Source organism: Ascaphus truei, chromosome 13 (genome assembly GCF_040206685.1).
Source record: "Ascaphus truei isolate aAscTru1 chromosome 13, aAscTru1.hap1, whole genome shotgun sequence".
Taxonomy (NCBI): Eukaryota; Metazoa; Chordata; class Amphibia; order Anura; family Ascaphidae; genus Ascaphus; species Ascaphus truei.
In genome coordinates this window covers 7,838,075-7,860,602 of record NC_134495.1, presented here as the reverse complement: position 1 = coordinate 7,860,602, position 22,528 = coordinate 7,838,075, and the positions used below count along the sequence as shown (strand labels likewise).

General features: G+C 53.8%; 1 protein-coding gene across 4 annotated transcripts in view; it reads right to left on the bottom strand.

The window, feature by feature from the left end:
- Positions 1–22,233, bottom strand: part of OGFOD2 (2-oxoglutarate and iron dependent oxygenase domain containing 2) — a 29,972-nt gene extending 7,739 nt beyond the window's left edge. The window contains exons 1-4 of one of the 4 annotated variants that reach the window (XM_075568296.1): positions 22,153–22,233; positions 3,525–3,581; positions 1,453–1,563; positions 791–890 (exon numbers count right to left, since the gene is read on the bottom strand). In XM_075568296.1, coding sequence (XP_075424411.1) covers positions 791–890; positions 1,453–1,563; positions 3,525–3,581; positions 22,153–22,218 — 334 coding nt within the window. In that variant the 5' untranslated portion in view covers positions 22,219–22,233. Of the gene's footprint in view, positions 1–790; positions 891–1,452; positions 1,564–2,814; positions 2,951–3,524; positions 3,582–4,426; positions 4,635–5,263; positions 5,285–22,152 lie in introns of those variants that run through there. The other 3 variants (XM_075568298.1, XM_075568297.1, XM_075568299.1) reach the window with 3 other exon arrangements.
- Positions 22,234–22,528: the final 295 nt, after the last annotated feature.

The window sequence follows — 22,528 nt, the reverse complement described above, 5'->3', positions numbered from 1 at the left end:
GCTGCAGTGCCGTATCTGCCGAGACTATGGGTCAATTCTACTGTGAGTGTGGCAAGTTATAGTCCAGGATGAGAAATCTAGGGGGGGGAGCCGACCGCGCGGGGTTCTAGGGGGGGGGGAGGAGCCGCCGGCGCGGGGTTCTCGGGGGGGTGGAGGAGTTGCCAGCGCGGGGTTCTACGGAAGAGCCGCCAGCGCGGGGTTCTACGGAGGAGCCGCCAGCGCGGGGTTCTTTGGAGGAGCCGCCAGCACGGAGTTCTAAAGAGGAACCGCCAGCGCAGCGTTCTACGGAGCCGCCAGCACGGGGTTCTACGGAGGAGCTGCCAGCGCGGGGTTCTACGGAGGAGCCGCCAGCGCGGGGTTCTACGGAGGAGCCGCCAGCGCGGGGTTCTACGGAGGAGCCGCCAGCGCGGGGTTCTACGGAGGAGCCGCCAGCGCGGGGTTCTACGGAGGAGCCGCCAGCGCGGGGTTCTACGGAGGAGCCGCCAGCGTGGGGTTCTACGGAGGAGCCGCCAGCGCGGGGTTCTACGGAGGAGCCGCCAGCGCAGGGTTCTACGGAGCCGCTAGCGCGGGGTTCTACGGAGGAGCTGCCAGCGCGGGGTTCTACGGAGGAGCCGCCAGCGCGGGGTTCTAGGGGGGACCCGGGAGATCATTGGGGAGGCTTCATCCAGCAGTGGGGAGACACAGGCTGGAGAGGATGTATACAGATAAATATAAATATGTGTACACACGCCAGTCTGCCTGTTTTACCCAGCATCCTTTATCACGATGCACATGCTCTCTCTCACATTACCTGGTATGGAATGGACCCGATTTAACAGGCTTTCCAGACTTGCCTCAGGAAGGCCGCAGAATCTGACCGCCTCTAAAAACTCTGCGGCCAAAAAGGACTCCTTGTAACGAGAAACAAAACGCACGTTTAGCGCCGACGCCGATCGGTCCTTGTCCAGCGCTCACCGAAGTACATTCCGGCAATGCGTTGTTTTACCTAAAGTGTCAGGGCAGGGGGCTCAACTTCAGTCCTCAAGACTCCCCCAACAGGTCAGGTTTTAAGGATATTCCTGCTTCAGCACAGGTGGCTCAATCAGTCCCCACTTCAGCAGAGGTGGCTCAAACAGCGGCTCAGTGTTAGACTGAGCCACCTGTGCTGAAGCAGGGACTGATTGAGCCACCTGTGCTGAAGCAGGGATATCCTTAAAACCTGACCAGTGGGGGGTGTTGAGGAGCGGAGTTGAGCGCCCCTGTGTTAGGCGGTTAATACAGCTCATGAATTGAAAACGGTGCTTGGAAAAGACACAATTATGGTTCTGAAGTTCTGTTTGGGATTCGGAATAGGGGCGGCTGTGACGTGCTGCTTTAAAATGACATTTCAACTACACCCCATCTACAGCCTACAAGAAGTCTGGTCTGTACAGAGGGAATATTCCTGTATTTCACCCCCTGTAATAACGTTACCTGTAACACGAACACCTCAGGGTGTAACGGTTTGTAATTGCGTGAGATCGCGGCTCTTCTCTGCAATGACTCCGCGCCTAATTTCATTCTTCTGTCAACTTCTTTTTCAACCTAAAAAAATATTTGACCGTTTTCAAAGGATTTTTTAAAGCTGCAGAACAAGCAATATCCTACACGTGTGTGTGTGTTTTTTTTAATAAATCAGATCTGTACCATGAGAAAATACTTGTAGCATTTTTTTTTTAAAACAACTTTGAATTACATTTTTAATGCAATATAATGTAACAAGCATTTTTTGTTTCTATAGCAACCATTTACAAAGTCACATCCCCTTCTTCTTCTGAAACAGCCTCTGGCACACCCCTTTTTAAGCCCTGCCCTCCCTCTCTAGCAGTGCACCAATTGTATCCAGCTTGGTCACATGATTTTCCCCACAGAGCTCTGCATCTTTGGTCCTCTAGTTCTGCTGCGCTGACGGCCATTTAATGAACCCCCGAGCCGAATCTTCACCGATCGATCACAGGAGAACGGATTAATCGGCAACTTAACTAATTACTTATCGTTGTGTGGATTGTATTGATGCACATATTAAAGGGGGGGGGAGAAACATTTTAAAACGGCAGCTCGCCCTGCTGCTTTAAATGACTCCTCCGTTTTGCCTCCATCTTTTATTTTTATATGGGTTGGAAGCAGGAGGTCCTCGGAACTGAACCATGTTAATTTCAGTTTCTGGGACCCCCCCCCTCGATATATACCGTATGTGGCATGCAAAGTGCTGCTGGGAAATTTCCCCAAATGTACATGCCTCGAGTCCGCTGCGGGCCAATAGGAAGCCACGAAGGGTGACGTTGCTGCTCTCCGATTGGCCAGCGTCACACAGGGGAATTCAGCCGTGAGGTGTGTAATAGGATTGCCATAGTCACATGATTTGTAAAGCAGTTCTGCCGAGGAACAGGATATTGTATTGGATGTGGCATTCCTGTATAGAAACTTTAAGGTAACATTGTATTTTTGGGGGGAGGGTCCCCTAACCCAGGGGTGCGCAAACTTCTGATGCTGCGCACCCCTGCATCCACTCCCCCGGTGCTCGTACCCCCCTTACCTGCCTGTCAGCATCAGAGGGGTCATGTGACGTGATGCATTTCCTTGGCAACGGGCATCAACGCGGGGTCATGTGACGTCATATGACCCCGTGACGTCATTTGACGCCGCGTTGCCATAATGCGTCATCTCAACCTTGATAATTTCAGTTGCAGAGGCCTCACGCGATCCCCCGGCATTAAGTTTAAATACCTCTGCAACCGCCCGCACCCCCCCAAGAAAATCCTGCACGCCCCCCAGTTTGCGCACCGCTGTCCTAACCTCTGGAGAAATCACTCCTTTTGTCCAGGAGGGGGGCAGAATATTTCCTTGAGGACAGACATCTGGTGAGACCAATGGGACGCTTCAACATCATTGTAACGTCCCCAGGAGATGACATCATTGTAACGTCCCCAGGAGATGACATCATTGTAACGTCCCCAGGAGATGACATCATTGTAACGTCCCCAGGAGATGACATCACTGTAACGTCCCCAGGAGATGAAATCACAACTTTCTGTTGGCCAGATTTGTAGGTTTTTTTTTGTTTCAAACCCGGCACAAAACCTACAAAGAACGCCGAAACCAGGGAGTACCGAAGGGTCAGCGACCATCGATCTGGTCACGTGGTCCTCCGGTTCGGGTATTTAAATAAAACAAAAAAATCATAATTCCCAATTTGGTGAGGATTGCAACTCTAGGTCGCGATTATAGTTGCAGCGCGCGTGTAACCGAGCGCGTGAAACATGCACTGAGGCGTGTCACCAGGCTGGTTCGCCCTCATTGGCTGAACCACTCGCGTGACGCGGCCGTCGCTACAAAAACTATTTAATTCGTGCCATCATTGGCCTCCATTACTTAGTTCCTGCGGCGCATGGCGGTGCCACTATAATCGCGGCCTTAGAATGTAAATTTTATACAATTTAAAATTTTGCATCAACAGTATAACAAACTGTATGGCTTAGTCACACGATATAAGATTTTAAACGTACCTTTTCCAGAACATTTGCAAATTGTTCTGGTGTCTTACAGCCCCGGCGGTGTAATTCCTAAAATAGATATAATATTGACAAACACTGATTAACTAATGGACGTTAGAGGAACAATCCTTCCTAGGATCAAAGTGAACGCACGGCAGTGCAATGCTTAGCAGGTCCTTTCTTCTTGGCAAATTATTTCACTTTTATAAATATTTGATTAAAAAGGATTTCTCTATTGAATAGAATAACCCTTCTGCAAATACGTCTCCTCTTCTAAAAGAACTACTCTCTCTCATATATATATATATATATATATATATATATATATTTATTTATTTTTTCAGGCACAGCACTGGTACTTTAAATAACAATCTGAGTTTTAGGCTTTCAAAATATATTACCAGGAGCAGCAAGATGTTAGATCTTACCAAATACATCCTGGCGTACAGCCCTCAACTTTCCCCAAGCTACATCCCTTTCCCCCAATAATAACTGTTTTTAAAATATCACCAACATTGCGGGAGGTCTGCACACAGGGAGGGGGCATTCTATTTAATCTCCGTATCCGAGGCACAGGGACACAGTGATATGATAAAGTGACATGTCCAAGGGGAACTGCATTCACCCACTTCAAAGGCAGGGTTTTCTAGCTCAGGGGTGCTCAACTCCAGTCCCCTCCCTCCCCCCCTAACGGTGGTCAGGTTTTCAGGATATCCCAGCTTCAGCACAGGTGGCTCAATCAGCCCCTGCTTCAGCACAGGTGGCTCAATCGGAGGCTCAGCTGATTGAACCACCCATGCTGAAGCAGGGATATCCTGAAAGCCTGACCTGTTGGGGGGCTTGAGGACTGGAGTTGAGCGCCCCTGCCTTAGTCCATGACTAGACCCGCAGCCTGATGTATGATAATATTATACCCTTTCATAGTCTCTGCGGAACTGCTGCTGGTCTGTGAAGCTCACGTGCATTGGGTACTGGTCAATGTAAATGTTCTGAGTGTAGAAGCAGGCGCAGGAGTAGTAGGGTCTCCTGGCTGTCATGTTATGGGCTACATGTGATCACCCAGGCACTGACTTCCTGGGTCCCTCCATCAAACCTCTCCCAGCTGCAACATGTAACTCTTACTTCCTGTCACTCTGTCTCCAGCCAGGGATCATCTACAAATCACAACCTGTGTGCGTACATGGCAGAAAATACACATGTATGCATGTCCTAATTTATATAGCGCCATTAATGTGCATAGCGCGTCACAGCAGTAATACACGAGACATAATAATATCAATAACAAATAATACAAATAACAGATCATGGGAATAAGTGCTTCAGACATAAAAATTAACATTTCGGAAAGGGAGTCCCTGCGCCAAAGAGCTTACAATCTAATTGGTAGGTAGGAAGAATGTACAGAGACAGTAGGAGGAAAAGGGCTTTAGATACAAAGGGGGTAGAGAGAAGACATCCTTGAGCGGAACGCAAGAGTTGGGATGGTGCATAGCGAGAAATTAGGGCTGAGATGTAAGGAGGGGCAGAGGAGTGTAAAGCTTTAAATGTGCCCAAGTTAGAAGGATGAGGTATGATAATGAGGCGTTGCGATGAGACCCCATGAAATAACTATGCGTATAATTACAGAGACCAGCCGGTTTATTCACATAAAGCAATACGCTGCTGCTGCTCCCAGACGCTCTGGCAGTGAAGGGGTTATGTGTGCCAGTTTTGTAGCTGGAAGACTTTAATGAATAATAAATAATGTGCACCAGCATTGATGTCCGATTTGCATCAGCGACCGACAGGGTACAATGATTTCGGGGCAGAAAAGGTTTTTTAAATTTTTTTTTCATTTAACGGTTTTTATGCTTTTTATACCCGATCCCTTAAACTGGAGCACGGCCGGTGTTACAGGAAATGTGATCCCCCAGGAAATGCATAAAGACAGCACACATTGCCCGGTGTTACAGGAAATGTGATCCCCCCAGGAAATGCATAAAGACAGCACACATTGCGGGACCTTTGCCCAGCTCTGCTCGCTATCATTTCTTCTGGGCAGGACAGAGACATTTGGTGTGTTACTAAGTATCGCGACCTCTGCTCTTCTTCAGGCCCAACGCATGGCCGCTGATCCGCCGATCCGCGCCGGCGGAGGGGAAGCGCCGGGGCGGAGCCTGTTATGAAAGATAATACAGCGGGAATCGGGGAAGCGTTTGGGGGTCACCCGCAAACACGTCTTATGGTGACGATGGACCCTCTGCAAGTGGCGGAGGAGGAGGTGGTGGAGTCCAGCGGCACGAATAAACTGGAGGATATTTACCGGCTGGTGGCCCAGGGGACCTTCCCCTCCTCGTTCTGTTCCATCAGGAGGAAAAACCTGAAGCGTTACGCACGCAAGTTCACCCTGGAAGGTAAGGCCGACGCCCGCGGGGGTTGCGCAGGAAGCGTTTGTGGAGGGGGGGTTTCCATGGGGGTTGTGCCAAAAATACTTGGCAATCTGTGGGTGGGAAATGTATTGGGAGCCTATGCACGTGGCCAACTCCAATCCTCAAGGGCCACCAACAGGCCAGGTGATTTAAGGAATATCCCTGCTTCAGCACAGGTGGCTGTTGTTAACTGCACCACCTGTGCTGAAGCAGGGATAACCCTAATACCTAACCTGTTGGTGGCCCTTGATGATTGGGGTTGGCCGCCCCTGTACTAGGTGTCGAAAATTAAATTTTTGGTGTAAAAGGAACATGCGTAAATATCAAATGTAATTGTGCCTGAGCTTACCTTATTTTTCTCAATGTGGGCCTTGAAACACCATTCCCTTAAAAAAAATAATTAAACGCATACCTATAGTTCCAATGGACAAAATCTCTCTTATTGGTATTTTTATTTGTATTTCAATTTTATTTTGCAAGTGTGCGGCTTGTGAAGTCTTCATATGAAATACGCATTTCAAGATGGCTACACAGAAAAAAATCTTTTGATGGCGTACGAGCGTACATTTTACAGTTTCACGATATAAAGGCAGGAGAGAGAAAACGTGGAATTCCAAAAATATTGGAAAAAAAGTGAAGTCTTGTCGTTGTAAATATGAACAAAATGATCTAACGTGTGTGTTAAACAATAAATACAAATGGGGAAGGAAGTGAAAAAATGAAGTTGAGCCTGATGCTTCCTGGGAGCCTAGAAATGTTGTTTGTATGTGTTCCATAATGTCACTTACTAGGCATTAAATCTGCAATTTGAGACTCGATGACACAACAAACGTGAGTTCAAGCATTTTTTGTTTCTATAGCAACCATTTACAAAGTCACATCCCTTCCTCCTCCCCTGTTTGAGCCCCGCCCTCTCTCTCTAGCAGCGCACCATTTGTATCTAGTGACTGCCTGGTCACATGATCTTCCCCACAGAACTTTGCATCTTGGGTTTTCTTCTGCTGCACTGACAGCCATTTAGTGACCCCCCCCGAGCCGAATCTTCATTGATCGATCGGCAACTTAGCTAATTACTTATCATTGTGTGGATTGTATTGATGCGCATATTAAAGGGAAAAATAAATAATAATTAAAAAAAAACGGCCGCTTGGACTGCTGCTGTTGTAAAAAAAAAAATCTACAGCTCCGATGAGTGGTGGAGGGCCAGAAAAAGCATTATTAGAACTTTTGGCAGTGGAGGGGTTAAGTGCGCAATCCCATGAAGGAAGCAACTGCGTTAGAGCAGGGAGATGATGGCATGTGGATGAGTTGAGGTTCGTAAATGGTATATTATAACCAAACACAAATGTCTTTGTTTTCTAAAGCCCATCTTAAAATAAGTGTTTTTTCTCTCTGTTCTAGGCGACTGCTTATATTACGTCGGACCGAAAAAGGAAGAGATGAGAGAGGTGCTGGTGGATCCAGAGAGAAGGCGGCACGTCTTCCTGGAGAGCCATTTGGCAGAATCCGGGCATCATTTGGGACAGAAGAAAACTGTGCGCAGGATTCAGCGCGGTTATTACTGGCTGGGAATTGTGAAGGACGTTATAGAATGGGTGAGTGCAGATCCACAAACGTGTGGGGTCCAGGCTCGTAAAGTGCGGGTTACCGACACCGGGAACAGATCCACAAACGTGTGGGGTCCAGGCTCGTAACGTGCGGGTTACCGACACCGGGAACAGATCCACAAACGTGTGGGGTCCAGGCTAGTAACGTGAGGGTTACCAGCAACGGGAACAGATCCACAAACGTGTGGGGTCCAGGCTCGTAACGTGAGGGTTACCAGCAACGGGAACAGATCCACAAACGTGTGGGGTCCAGGCTCGTAACGCGCGGGTTACCGACACCGGGAACAGATCCACAAACGTGTGGGGTCCAGGCTCGTAACGTGAGGGTTACCGACACCGGGAACAGATCCACAAACGTGTGGGGTCCAGGCTCGTAACGTGAGGGTTACCGACACCGGGAACAGATCCACAAACGTGTGGGGTCCAGGCTCGTAACGTGAGGGTTACCGACACCGGGAACAGATCCACAAACGTGTGGGGTCCAGGCTCGTAACGTGAGGGTTACCGACAACGGGAACAGATCCCCAAACGTGTGGGGTCCAGGCTCGTAACGTGCGGGTTACCGACACCGGAACAGATACACAAACGTGTGGGGTCCAGGCTCGTAACGTGCGGGTTACCGTCACCGGGAACAGATCCACAAACGTGTGGGGTCCAGGCTCGTAACGCGCGGGTTACCAGCAACGGGAACAGATCCACAAACGTGTGGGGTCCAGGCTCGTAACGTGCGGGTTACCGACACCGGGAACAGATCCACAAACGTGTGGGGTCCAGGCTCGTAACGTGCGGGTTACCGACACCGGGAACAGATACACAAACGTGTGGGGTCCAGGCTCGTAACGTGCGGGTTACCGACACCGGGAACAGATACACAAACGTGTGGGGTCCAGGCTCGTAACGTGCGGGTTACCGGGAACGGGAACAGATCCACAAACATGTGGGGTCCAGGCTCGTAACGCGCGGGGAACAGATCCACAAACGTGTGGGGTCCAGGCTCGTAACGCGCGGGGAACAGATCCACAAACGTGTGGGGTCCAGGCTCGTAACGCATGGGTTACCGACACCGGGAACAGACATTATTATGTGTCCTGAGGTCAATGTGTATTCACAAAGCGACGCGTGGCTGCAAAAATTCTACGTATAGCGCTGTGTACCCTGTAAATATTATTAATTATTATTATTATTTATTATTATTATGCAAAAACAGCGTTCTTGATATTATCGGCATAGGATGGACGTTGCGTTGGATTCCAGGCCATGCAATAGGTCTTTAGCTCGCGTAGGAGAGGGAAATTACGCCAAGTTGGTTAACTCGTGCTTAACTGTGGTGTTGGTAACTACACCAGAGGAGGCCAACCCCAGTCCTCAAGGGCCACCAACAGGTCAGGTTTAAGGATATCCCTGCTTCAGCACAGGTTTCTGTCGTTGACTGAGCCACCTGTGCTGAACCAGGAATATCCGGAAAGCTGAAGCAGGTGACGGATTGAGCCACCAGTGCTGAAGCAGGGATATCCTGAAACCTGACCTGTTTTTGGCCTATGAGGACTGGAGTTGGCCGCTCCTGCACACTATAACAATCCAGAACCAGTCATATTTCGGGGTCTGGAACTGAGTAACGCCAGTTTAGCTATGACCTACCTAATGTAGTCTTGCATACCGGCGTTGACCTTAACGCACGTTAGTGGATATGCGATGTGATGACAACGCCCTATTTGCATGTCATGATCACGAACGTCCGTTAGAACGCGCGCTCTGCTCGTTACGGGAGAGAACGCGGCTTAACATTCCGCTATTGTCCTTGGGAGACACCCCGTGTTACCGAAACTTAACGCCACGTGAAACATGGCGTAACCGAGCTTTGGGGATTCGGTCCCCAGTGCTAAAACGCGATGCATTCATTTGAGTGTTTCAAGCCGGCCTGACACTGACGGAGTTAACAGATCAGGATGCTGATATACTATAAATCCACAGGGGAAATGCGCCTGACACACACTAACCAAAACGGTTTGGTATGTTTTTTACCCAGTGATTAAAGTGGCTGGTAATAAAAAAAAAAGCAGTGGTACCATGTCTGACATTGTAAAAACCTGCTCAACATTAAATGCTATTTCTATTTCGCCAACTTCGCAGATCAAACTGTGCGAGACGTGCCAGGGCGCAGAACACCAGAAGAACCTCTCCAGGAAATGGAAGCCCCTGAAAGTGGAGCATCCCTGGCAGGCGCTGGGCATGGAGCTGCATGGTAAGTATCGGCATCAGAAGGCCACTTACCATGTAATGCCTTTCTGGGGGGGGAGAGCGTGGGACCTCTGTAAGCGCCGCGCCCCCAGTTTGCGCACCCCTGCTGTAAATGATTGCAGCTAGATGAAATAAACGTGCAAACATGATGCACTGCGCCCGGCACTGCGCCCTGCGCCCGGCACTGCGCCCTGCGCCCGGCACCCCCGTAATACACAACGGGTTTTAGTTTTTTATTAATGTCTATTGATTTTCCTAAAATGTAGATTATACGTATTTAAAAAGACTCTTGTTTATATTTTGGAAGAAATCCTATTTATCGGAGCAGGTACATTATTATTATTTAAAATGGTGGCAGCGCTTTGTTTCGATGTATATCTTTTTACTGTCCCTCTAGGACCTTTCCCCCAGACGTCTCGGGAGAACAGCTACGTATTGACTGTAACCGACTGCTTCACCATGTGGATAGAAGCGGTCCCCTTGCCGAGAAATGACGCGGTGTCTGTCGCCAAGGCGCTGACTGCCATATTTTACCGGTGTGTTTTATGGTTCCAGTGTTTAAGCGACGTGCGCCCGGAGTGCGATTTGCAGTTAGGCAGCAAACTTCCGATCCGCACAATCTCGGGATGTGACGCACAGGCGCTATTATTCTATAGTGCACGGGGACTCAACTCCAGTTCTCAAGCCCCCACAAACAGGTCAGGTTTTCAGGATATCTCTGCTTCAGCACAGGTGGCTCAATCAGTCCCTGCTTCAGCATAGGTGGCTAAACCAGAGGCTCAGTCTTCGACTGAGGCTCAGATTGAGCCACCTGTGCTGAAGCAGGGATATCCTGAAGACCTGTGGGGGGGGGGGGGGGCGGGGAGTGGGCTTGAGGACTGGAGATTAGCACCCCTGCTATAATGTTTGTACGGGGTGGGTGCAGGCACCAAAATAAATCTTAGTGGCGCACACATAACGGATGTATAATTGAATTATCTGAAAAATAAATGTAAATCTTTAAAATAATGGAGACGAAAAAGGAGTCCGGCGAGTTATTGAGAGAGAGAGAGCGCGCGCAGAGAGAGCGCGCGCAGAGAGAGCGCGCGCAGAGAGAGCGCGCGCAGAGAGAGCGCGCGCAGAGAGAGCGCGCGCAGAGAGAGCGCGCGCAGAGAGAGCGCGCGCAGAGAGAGCGCGCGCAGAGAGAGCGCAATAAGGGCCTCCCGCTATGGTGAAAATGTGTTTGGCAGAAGAAGTAATGGAAACGAGCATGGGAGGGGAGATGAGGGGAAGCCGTTCTTCACTGAGGGGGTGGTGGAGTCGTAGAATCGCCTCCCAACAGAGGCGGTAGGGACGAATACATTAAAGCGCTATGGGATAGGCTGAAAGCAACCAGAGGATTTTACAGGGTCGCGGCAGACGCGGCGGCAAAGTGGTTCTCATCTGCCGCCAAATACTGTCTCTACGTACAACGCAATGATTCGAGGGGATCTCCGAATTTAACTAAAGAAATCGCAGCGACTCTGTGTGGTGTTGTGTATTAAATCGCCATTCCATGCGACCCGCCCAGCGCAATAACCGCGTCACCGCGCATATTTCTGTTACCACAGATTCGGAGCTGCAAAGAACATTTATTCCAATACAAGCTGGGACTTCTGCAATGAGGTAGGGCCGGCGATGCTGCTGAAGGTTCATCTTTTTATTAGGGCTTTGTAGATTTGCATTCGGTTTCACACTTAAATTTAGGGATTTGAAAAACCTGCTTCAGCACAGGTGGCTCAACCATTGAGCCACCTGTGCTGAAGCTGGGATATCCTGTAAACCTGACCTGTTGGGGGTGGGGGGGACCTGGAGTTGTGCCCTCCCTGCAATAGGACATGGGGGTGGGCCACCAACAGGCCAGATATTAGGGATATCCCTGCTTCAGCATACGTGGTGCAGTCATTCGGAGTGAACCCGGAGGACTGGATTTGGCCACTCCTGTAACAGGTCCTACAATCGGGTCTTGCTGTGTGCAGGGGATCCCCCGCGTCCGTACAGGGGATCCCCCGCGTCCGTACACACAAATATTCCTTTATGCGGGGACCTGCTACTTGCATTACCACAAATTCACACAGTACTCCGTGCTCTGACCACAGATCGTTAACAAACCGTGGAAGGCTCTCCCTACAGAACACGCCACGTGTGCGCAGTGCGAGTGTCTTCCTACAGAACACGCCACGTGCGCGCAGTGCGAGGGTCTCCCTACAGAACACGCCACGTGCGCGCAGTGCGAGGGTCTCCCTACAGAACACCCCACGTGCGCGCAGTGCGAGGGTCTCCCTACAGAACACGCCACGTGCGCGCAGTGAGAGGGTCTCCCTACAGAACACGCCACGTGTGCGCAGTGCGAGGGTCTCCCTACAGAACACGCCACGTGTGCGCAGTGCGAGGGTCTCCCTACAGAACGCGCCACGTGTGCGGAGTGCGAGGGTCTCCCTACAGAACACGCCACGTGTGCGCAGTGCGAGGGTCTCCCTACAGAACACCCCACGTGCGCGCAGTGCGAGGGTCTCCCTACAGAACACGCCACGTGCGCGCAGTGCGAGGGTCTCCCTACAGAACACCCCACGTGTGCGCAGTGCGAGGGTCTCCCTACAGAACACGCCACGTGTGCGCAGTGCGAGGGTCTCCCTACAGAACACCCCACGTGTGCGCAGTGCGAGGGTCTCCCTACAGAACACGCCACGTGTGCGCAGTGCGAGGGTCTCCCTACAGAACACCCCACGTGTGCGCAGTGCGAGGGTCTCCCTACAGAACACCCCACGTGTGCGCAGTGCGAGGGTCTCCCTACAGAACACCCCACGTGTGCGCAGTGCGAGGGTCTCCCTACAGAACACCCCACGTGCGCGCAGTGCGAGGGTCTCCCTACAGAACACGCCACGTGTGCGCAGTGCGAGGGTCTCCCTACAGAACACCCCAGGTGTGCGCAGTGCGAGGGTCTCCCTACAGAACACGCCACGTGTGCGCAGTGCGAGGGTCTCCCTACAGAACACCCCACGTGTGCGCAGTGCGAGGGTCTCCCTACAGAACACCCCAGGTGTGCGCAGTGCGAGGGTCTCCCTACAGAACACCCCAGGTGTGCGCAGTGCGAGGGTCTCCCTACAGAACACCCCACGTGTGCGCAGTGCGAGGGTCTCCCTACAGAACACCCCACGTGTGCGCAGTGCGAGGGTCTCCCTACAGAACACCCCACGTGTGCGCAGTGCGAGGGTCTCCCTACAGAACACCCCACGTGTGCGCAGTGCGAGGGTCTCCCTACAGAACACGCCACGTGCGCGCAGTGCGAGGGTCTCCCTACAGAACACGCCACATGTGCGCAGTGCGAGGGTCTCCCTACAGAACACGCCACGTGTGCGCAGTGCGAGGGTCTCCCTACAGAACACCCCACGTGTGCGCAGTGCGAGGGTCTCCCTACAGAACACCCCACGTGTGCGCAGTGCGAGGGTCTCCCTACAGAACACCCCACGTGCGCAGTGCGAGGGTCTCCCTACAGAACACCCCACGTGTGCGCAGTGCGAGGGACTCCCTACAGAACACCCCACGTGTGCGCAGTGCGAGGGTCTCCCTACAGAACACGCCACGTGTGCGCAGTGCGAGGGTCTCCCTACAGAACACTCCACGTGCGCGCTGTGCGAGGGTCTCCCTACAGAACACGCCACGTGTGCGCAGTGCGAGGGTCTCCCTACAGAACACGCCACGTGCGCAGTGCGAGGGTCTCCCTACAGAACACGCCACGTGTGCGCAGTGCGAGGGTCTCCCTACAGAACACGCCACGTGTGCGCAGTGCGAGGGTCTCCCTACAGAACACGCCACGTGCGCGCAGTGCTAGGGTCTCCCTACAGAACACGCCACGTGCGCGCAGTGCGAGGGTCTCCCTACAGAACACGCCACGTGTGCGCAGTGCGAGGGTCTCCCTACAGAACACGCCACGTGTGCGCAGTGCGAGGGTCTCCCTACAGAACACGCCACGTGTGCGCAGTGCGAGGGTCTCCCTACAGAACACCCCACGTGTGTGCAGTGCGAGGGTCTCCCTACAGAACACGCCACGTGCGCGCAGTGTGAGGGTCTCCCTACAGAACACTCCACGTGCGCAGTGGAAGTGTCTCATAGCAGGCAAGCCACAAGTCCCATGAGCGTAGGCAAAATGGCGCCGTTTCGGGCCTAGGCTACAACTCCTACACAAGAGACTTTGAGCAAACATATCCACATTTGGGGATTGAAGGGAACTTATTTCCGAGCTCTCTGCGGGGTATTGGGATTTGATAGCGTGGCGGGATTAGCCAGGAACGGCGCCATTTTGTCTACCTTCATGGGACTTGTGGCTTGTCTGTTATGAGACCCTTTCACTATGCACATGTAGGGCCGGGGTTCTGTAGGGCCGGGGTTCTGTAGGGCCGGGGGTTCTGTAGGGCCGGGGTTCTGTAGGGCCGGGGGTTCTGTAGGGCCGGGGGTTCTGTAGGGCCGGGGGTTCTGTAGGGCCGGGGGTTCTGTAGGGCCGGGGGTTCTGTAGGGCCGGGGGTTCTGTAGGGCCGGCGGTTCTGTAGGGCCGGGGTTCTGTAGGGCCGGGGATCTGTAGGGCCGGGGTTCTCAACTCCAGTCCTCAAGACGCCCACAACTGGTCAGGTTTTCAGGATATCCCTGCTTCAGCACAGGTGGTGCAGACTTTGACTGAGCCACTGATTGAGTCATCTGTGCTGAAGCAGGGATATCCTGAAGACCTGTTGGTGGGGGCGTGGGTGGTCTTTAGGACTGGAGTTGAGGACCCCTGCAGCAGGGACTGTATAAGGGACTGTATAAGGGACTGTATAAGGGAGTGTATAAGGGAGTGTATAAGGGACTGTATGCCAGTGCTAGCTGCTTTTGGTGCATTTTTTTATCTATATTTTTTCACTGCAGATACAAAAGATATGCAAAAGTCTTTAATTTTTATCTTGCTATACTGCGTATCTTTTGAAGTGCTGGAGAACCCGCAACTTTTTTGTATTTACTGTGTGTGTGAGTATTGTTGTATTTATTATGCGTGTGAGTATTGTTGTATTTATTATGCGTGTGTGAGTATTGTTGTATTTATTATGCGTGTGTGAGTATTGTTGTATTTATTATGCGTGTGTGAGTATTGTTGTATTTATTATGCGTGTGTGAGTATTGTTGTATTTATTATGCGTGTGTGAGTATTGTTGTATTTATTATGCGTGTGAGTATTGTTGTATTTATTATGCGTGTGTGAGTATTGTTGTATTTATTATGCGTGTGTGAGTATTGTTGTATTTATTATGCGTGTGTGAGTATTGTTATATTTATTATGCGTGTGTGAGTATTGTATTTATTATGCGTGTGTGAGTATTGTATTTATTATGCGTGTGAGTATTGTTGTATTTATTATGCGTGTGTGAGTATTGTTGTATTTATTATGCGTGTGAGTATTGTTGTATTTATTATGCGTGTGTGAGTATTGTTGTATTTATTGTGTGTGAGTATTGTTATATTTATTATGCGTGTGTGAGTATTGTTGTATTTATTATGCGTGTGTGAGTATTGTTGTATTTATTATGCGTGTGTGTGTGAGTATTGTTGTATTTATTATGCGTGTGTGTGAGTATTGTTGTATTTATTATGCGTGTGTCAGTATTGTTGCTCCGTGCGCGGATGATTTTTCTGTGAATGGTTACTGAGAGTATTCCCGGAGAGCGCTGTCTATACCAGGGGTGGGAAACTCCCCGTCCTCAAGGGCTACCAACAGGTCAGGTTTTCAGGATATCCCAGCTTTGGCACCAGTGGCTCAATCAGTGGCTCAGTATTTGATTACCACCGAACGATGCTCCCCAGTGGCGTATGGGACGTAGTAATGGAGAGCTGGTTTTTCTGCTGCTTGCAGGTCGGCAGACACCTGCGTGAGACGTGGAACATCTCGCAGACGCTGAGCCCGGCTGAAACCAGCGACCACACCGGGCTGGACGACAAAACCAATGAAATGCTGAAATCCTCCTTCCGAAGGGCCGTGGGCGACAACCCCAGAGACTGGGACGAGCACCTGGAGCCCATTGTATTTCAATTTCGGACGTCCATCAACTCGGTGACCCAATATACACCCTTTTTCCTGATGTTTAACAGGGATATCCAGCTAACACCGGAGGTAAGCGACGTATTTACCGAATGTAAGAAATATTTTGTGTTTCTATAAAGAATAGAGAAATATATCTCCCGGTTTCCTGCACGCGTGTGAGACACTACAGTTCCTGCTGAGTCTGAGACAGACGGAGCACATGTTTGGGAAGAAGTCTTCCTCTTGGGCTACACGCCCGGCGGTCACGGATGCACGCGCGCCGGAGCATCTGGCGGCGCGTGTACCCGTTTCAGCCGCGACCTGTGCTAGGAGTGGAGAGCAGGAGATCTGACGGGGGGGAGGTCATGGGGGCGTGGCCATGACGTCACGTGGCTGGTTAGCCCTCATTGGCTGAACCGTCGCCGTGACGTGCTCAATGCTCGGCCGCAGCATCGCGACGTCTGCGCGCAAACACCAACTGGGGCCTGCCCCATACAGGGCTGTGCCTTGTGTGCGGCGCCATCGCTTGCGTTACTGTGGCCACTGGGGACCCAGCCTTGCTGTATGTTTGCTGGTTTCCTGGGTGCACCATGCAAGCCTCAGCTGCAGAAGTCTTCTTGCACCCGCCAGTTCCACTAATTATCTTGCAAAACAAGGAAGGTTTACAACAGAGATGTGCGTCCTACAGATAACAGGATGCATGTTCTCTACATGACACAAGACTGTCCTCAGGGATAAAGGTCATCAGAAGATATAATAATAATAATAATAATAATAACAGCATGTCCTTGTATAGCGCTGCTAGTTTTACGTAGCGCTTTACAGAGACATTTTGCAGGCACAGGTCCCTGCCCCGTGGAGCTTACAATCTATGTTTTTGGTGCCTGAGGCACAGGGAGATAAAGTGACTTGCCCAAGGTCACAAGGAGCCGGCACCGGGACTTGAACCAGGTTCCCCTGCTTCAAACTCTCAGTGCCAGTCAGTGTCTTTACTCACTGAGCCGCTCCTTCTCCCAGGTTCCCCTGCTGCAAACTCAGTGCCAGTCAGTGTCTTTACTCACTGAGCCGCTCCTTCTCCCAGGTTCCCCTGCTGCAAACTCAGTGCCAGTCAGTGTCTTTACTCACTGAGCCGCTCCTTCTCCCAGGTTCCCCTGCTGCAAACTCAGTGCCAGTCAGTGTCTTTACTCACTGAGCCGCTCCTTCTCCCAGGTTCCCCTGCTGCAAACTCAGTGCCAGTCAGTGTCTTTACTCACTGAGCCGCTCCTTCTCCCAGGTTCCCCTGCTGCAAACTCAGTGCCAGTCAGTGTCTTTACTCACTGAGCCGCTCCTTCTCCCAGGTTCCCCTGCTGCAAACTCAGTGCCAGTCAGTGTCTTTACTCACTGAGCCGCTCCTTCTCCCAGATATTACATTTTCATGGTCAACAGCGACATTTACAGCAGGTTCTCGGTATGAGGACAGTGCAATAAATACTGCAGATATTACATCCCAGATAATGACCGGACTGGCTGGGACTGGTCTCATTGTGTGTGTGTTGGGTTCCTCAAGGAAAAAGGGCTTTTGAAGATCTTGTTCAGTTCACAATGGACAAGGCTATACTACACCTGCACTATATACTGTGCCTATTGAAGTGAACTTACTTGAACGTCTGTGATGGAATTATCCTTTCACCATAACATGCAGCGCTATACAAATTGTGTGAATTGTACAAATAGCGACCACTATTGTTCCTTGATTTTAATCAGTGGAAATACTTAATTTCTTGCATGCAGAAAATAGAAAGTTCTAAAATGGAGCAATTTTGCCTTATTGAGCCACCGTTGCGATACCAGTGTGGACCTTCATCAGGACCCTGCTGAAGATCTGTCGTGCATTGTCTTAATTAAGCAAGACTGTGTCTAAATTTGTGCGTCCACTAAAACGCTTTTATAATCTCCCATTTCTGGGCTTGTCTTGAATGTCTTTGTTTGTTGCCGCGGTGGATAACTTCGACCCTTTGTGCTAACTGACCTCTGACCGTTGCCCCTGCAGATTGACGCAATGCCCGAGTCCGGCAGACCTGGATCTGGCTCCCGCAAGAATGGACATCTTCTCTGTTACACCGCCAGGGGGCGGGAGCAGAGAAATGTGGTCAAAGAAATAGTAAGTATCCCTTGTCTCGCGGCTGGAGTATAGCAGGTCTTCCGTATCCGGGCCTCTTCTGGTTTCCGTGCCATAAAGGCACTACTGTGCATTGCAGGAGACACCTCCAACATTAAAGGGTTAACAAAATGTTGGCATTCACGCTGCAGCGCCACCTACTGCAGTGGTTTATACTGGGGGGGGCGCGAGATTCTCTGCGGGGGGCCGCGCGCTTCCCGAAGGCATTTAAATTAAATAGCGGGAGAGCAGCGAATGCCTCTAACCACTTACCTTGGCTCCGGGCGGTTTCTGGTGACGCGTCGCTATACGCAGCATCAAATGATGCCGTGGGAGGTCATGTGACGCTGCATTGCCATGGCAACGTGACATCTTGACATCAGAATGCCAGAGCCGAAGTAAGGAAGGGGGGGGGGGGTGCGAGGAGGGGGGAGAGCTGGCGCGGGGGCGCAGGGGGAAAAGATTGCGCACACCTGGTACATACTCCTAAACCCTTGGTATACACTAAGAGTCAGACTGCAACTGTTGGTGGTGTTTTCGATTTTATATTGGGACAGATTCATCAAGCGCTGGTACGGACTAGCACGCCCATTTATTTATTTGTAAAGCTCCAACATATTCCTGGGGGGGGGGTGTGGGAGGAGGGGGTACATTAATTTGATAATTACATAAAAGGAGTTACTTACAAATAAGGACAAACGAGCGCAAACAGACGCAGAACGCAATGACTTCCTTGAAAAGTTGAGTTTTCAGTGAGTTTTTTAAAATGTCTGGAAGCTGGGAGGGAGAGCCTGGCGGTGCGCGGGGCTGGGGGAGAGCCTGGCGGTGCGCGGGGGGGAGAGCCTGGCGGTGCGCGGGGGGGAGAGCCTGGCGGTGCGCGGGGGGGAGAGCCTGGCGGTGCGCGGGGGGGAGAGCCTGGCAGTGCGCGGGGCTGGGGGAAGAGCCTGGCGGTGCGCGGGGCTGGGGGAAGAGCCTGGCGGTGCGCGGGGCTGGGGGAAGAGCCTGGCGGTGCGCGGGGCTGGGGGAAGAGCCTGGCGGTGCGCGGGGCTGGGGGAAGAGCCTGGCGGTGCGCGGGGCTGGGGGAAGAGCCTGGCGGTGCGCGGGGCTGGGGGAAGAGCCTGGCGGTGCGCGGGGCTGGGGGAAGAGCCTGGCGGTGCGCGGGGCTGGGGGGGAAGAGCCTGGCGGTGCGCGGGGCTGGGGGGGAAGAGCCTGGCGGTGCGCGGGGCTGGGGGGGAAGAGCCTGGCGGTGCGCGGGGCTGGGGGGAAGAGCCTGGCGGTGCGCGGGGCTGGGGGGAAGAGCCTGGCGGTGCGCGGGGCTGGGGGGAAGAGCCTGGCGGTGCGCGGGGCTGGGGGGAAGAGCCTGGCGGTGCGCGGGGGGAAGAGCCTGGCGGTGCGCGGGGGGAAGAGCCTGGCGGTGCGCGGGGCTGGGGGGAAGAGCCTGGCGGTGCGCGGGGCTGGGGGGGAAGAGCCTGGCGGTGCGCGGGGCTGGGGGGAAGAGCCTGGCGGTGCGCGGGGCTGGGGGGAAGAGCCTGGCGGTGCGCGGGGCTGGGGGGAAGAGCCTGGCGGTGCGCGGGGCTGGGGGAAGAGCCTGGCGGTGCGCGGGGGGGAAGAGCCTGGCGGTGCGCGGGGCTGGGGAAGAGCCTGGCGGTGCGCGGGGCTGGGGGAAGAGCCTGGCGGTGCGCGGGGCTGGGGGAAGAGCCTGGCGGTGCGCAGGGCTGGGGGAAGACCCTGACGTGCGGGGGGAAGAGCCTGGGGGTGCGCGGGGCTGGGGGAGAGCCTGGCGGTGCGCGGTGGGGAAGAGCCTGGGGGTGCGCGGGGGGAAGAGCCTGGCGGTGCGCGGGGGCTGGGGGAAGAGCCTGACGGTGGGCGGTGCTGGGGGAAGAGCCTGGCGGTGCGCGGGGCTGGGGCAGAGCCTGACGGTGCGGGGGCAAGAGCCTGGGGGTGCGCGGGGCTGGGGGAGAGCCTGGCGGTGCGCGGGGGGGAAGAGCCTGGGGGTGCGCGGGGGGGGAAGAGCCTGGGGGTGCGCGGGGGGGGGGAAGAGCCTGGGGGTGCGCGGGGGGAAAGAGCCTGGGGGTGCGCGGGGGGGGGAAGAGCCTGGGGGTGCGCGGGGGCTGGGGGAAGAGCCTGGGGGTGCGCGGGGGCTGGGGGAAGAGCCTGACAGTGCGGGGGGGGGGAAGAGCCTTGGGGTGCGCGGGGGCTGGGGGAAGAGCCTGACGGTGCGCGGTGCTGGGGGAAAAGCCTGGCGGCGCTGGGGGAAGAGCCTGGCGGTGCTGGAGGAAGAGCCTGGCGGTGCTGGGGGAAGAGCCTGGCGGTGCGCGGGGCTGGGGGAAGAGCCTGGCGGTGCGCGGGGGGGAAGAGCCTGGGGGTGCGCGGGGGCTGGGGAAGAGCCTGGGGGTGCGCGGGGGCTGGGGGAAGAGCCTGACGGTGCGGGGGTGGAAGAGCCTGGGGGTGCGCGGGGGCTGGGGGAAGAGCCTGACGGTGCGCGGGGGTGGAAGAGCCTGGGGGTGCGCGGGGGCTGGGGGAAGAGCCTGGCGGTGCGCGGGGCTGGGGGGAAGAGCCTGGCGGTGCGCGGGGCTGGGGGGAAGAGCCTGGCGGTGCGCGGGGCTGGGGGGAAGAGCCTGGCGGTGCGCGGGGCTGGGGGGAAGAGCCTGGCGGTGCGCGGGGCTGGGGGGGAAGAGCCTGGCGGGGCTGGGGGGGAAGAGCCTGGCGGTGCGCGGGAGGGAATTCCCATTGACTTGAATGGCAGACCTGAAAACATTTCGCATTTACCAACAAAACTGTATTTTTACATTACAATATAGTGATGTAAATGAGATTGTTACCTCCAGTGCCCCTGTGCACCCCTGTGCACCCCTGTGCACCCCTGTGCACCACGCGGTGAGTTAAGGACAAAAGAGGAAGACATTCTGACTTTATAGTGTAGGTTTGTGTTTTACGGACTTCTAGAGATGCTGCCAGAGGGCAACTTCAGTCGTCCTCAAGTGCCATTAACAGGCTGGTTTTTTTTTTGGGGGGGTGGGGGTATCCCTGCTTCAGCACAGGTGGCTTAGTCTTTGACTGAGCTCCTGATTGAGCCACCTGCGCTGAAGCAGGGATATCCTGAAAACCTGACCTGTTGGTGGCCCTTGAGGACTGGAGTTTCCCCCTCCCCTGTGCTAATGTATCCCATGGCAGGAAGTGAGGGTAATGCTGGCAGAATGCAAGCACTCCATCATATAACTGACTGGCCTTGTGATGGTTTGTGTAATAGATTTGCATCAATGTTTAGGAGAATACAAATTCACACTTGGTATCAGTGTGCATGTTACAACGTTCAGTTGGAAGGTCGTAGATCAGGTGTGCTCAAACTTCCCCCCCTGTCTGCACTTCCTTCCTCCCCTGTCTGCACTTCCTTCCTCCCCTGTCTGCACTTCCTTCCTCCCCTGTCTGCACTTCCTTCCTCCCCTGTCTGCACTTCCTTCCTCCCCTGTCTGCACTTCCTTCCTCCCCTGTCTGCACTTCCTTCCTCCCCTGTCTGCACTTCCTTCCTCCCCTGTCTGCACTTCCTTCCTCCCCTGTCTGCACTTCCTTCCTCCCCTGTCTGCACTTCCTTCCTCCCCTGTCTGCACTTCCTTCCTCCCCTGTCTGCACTTCCTTCCTCCCCTGTCTGCACTTCCTTCCTCCCCTGTCTGCACTTCCTTCCTCCCCTGTCTGCACTTCCTTCCTCCCCTGTCTGCACTTCCTTCCTCCCCTGTCTGCACTTCCTTCCTCCCCTGTCTGCACTACCTTCCTCCCCTGTCTGCACTACCTTCCTCCCCTGTCTGCACTTCCTTCCTCCCCTGTCTGCACTACCTTCCTCCCCTGTCTGCACTTCCTTCCTCCCCTGTCTGCACTTCCTTCCTCCCCTGTCTGCACTTCCTTCCTCCCCTGTCTGCACTTCCTTCCTCCCCTGTCTGCACTTCCTTCCTCCCCTGTCTGCACTTCCTTCCTCCCCTGTCTGCACTGCCCCCCCCCCTGTCCGCACTGCCCCCCCCCCTGTCCGCACTGCCCCCCCCCCTGTCCGCACTGCCCCCCCCCAGTCTGTACTTGCCCCCCCCCCCCGTGCTCACACCCTCCCCCCCCCGTGCTCACACCCTCCCCCCGCCGTGCTCACACCCTCCCCCCGCCGTGCTCACACCCTCCCCCGCGCTCACACTCCCCTCCTTACCATGTCTCCGGTGTCAAATGATGCAGCTGGGTTATGTGATGTCATGTGACCCTGCTGCGTTGCCATGGCGATGTGTCGCCGGAGACCAGGTAAGTGAAGTGGCAGAGGCCTCACGCGATCCCCTGGCATTTAATTTAAATGCCTTGGGGAAGAGCGCAGGGCCTCTGGCACCGCCGCCCCTCCGTTTGCGTACGCCTGATGTAGATGACTGCTCTGCATTTTGCGCTTATCTTATTATGCAGACAGCCTGTATTTTACATAAACAAAACATTAACCTTTTCCAGGTTCTGGCGAATATATCCGCTGCCGGCAAGGAGAGGAGGAAGTCAGTCCCACGGCCCCTGGGCCCCCCACCTGCCAGGTTTAAAGTGCAAGA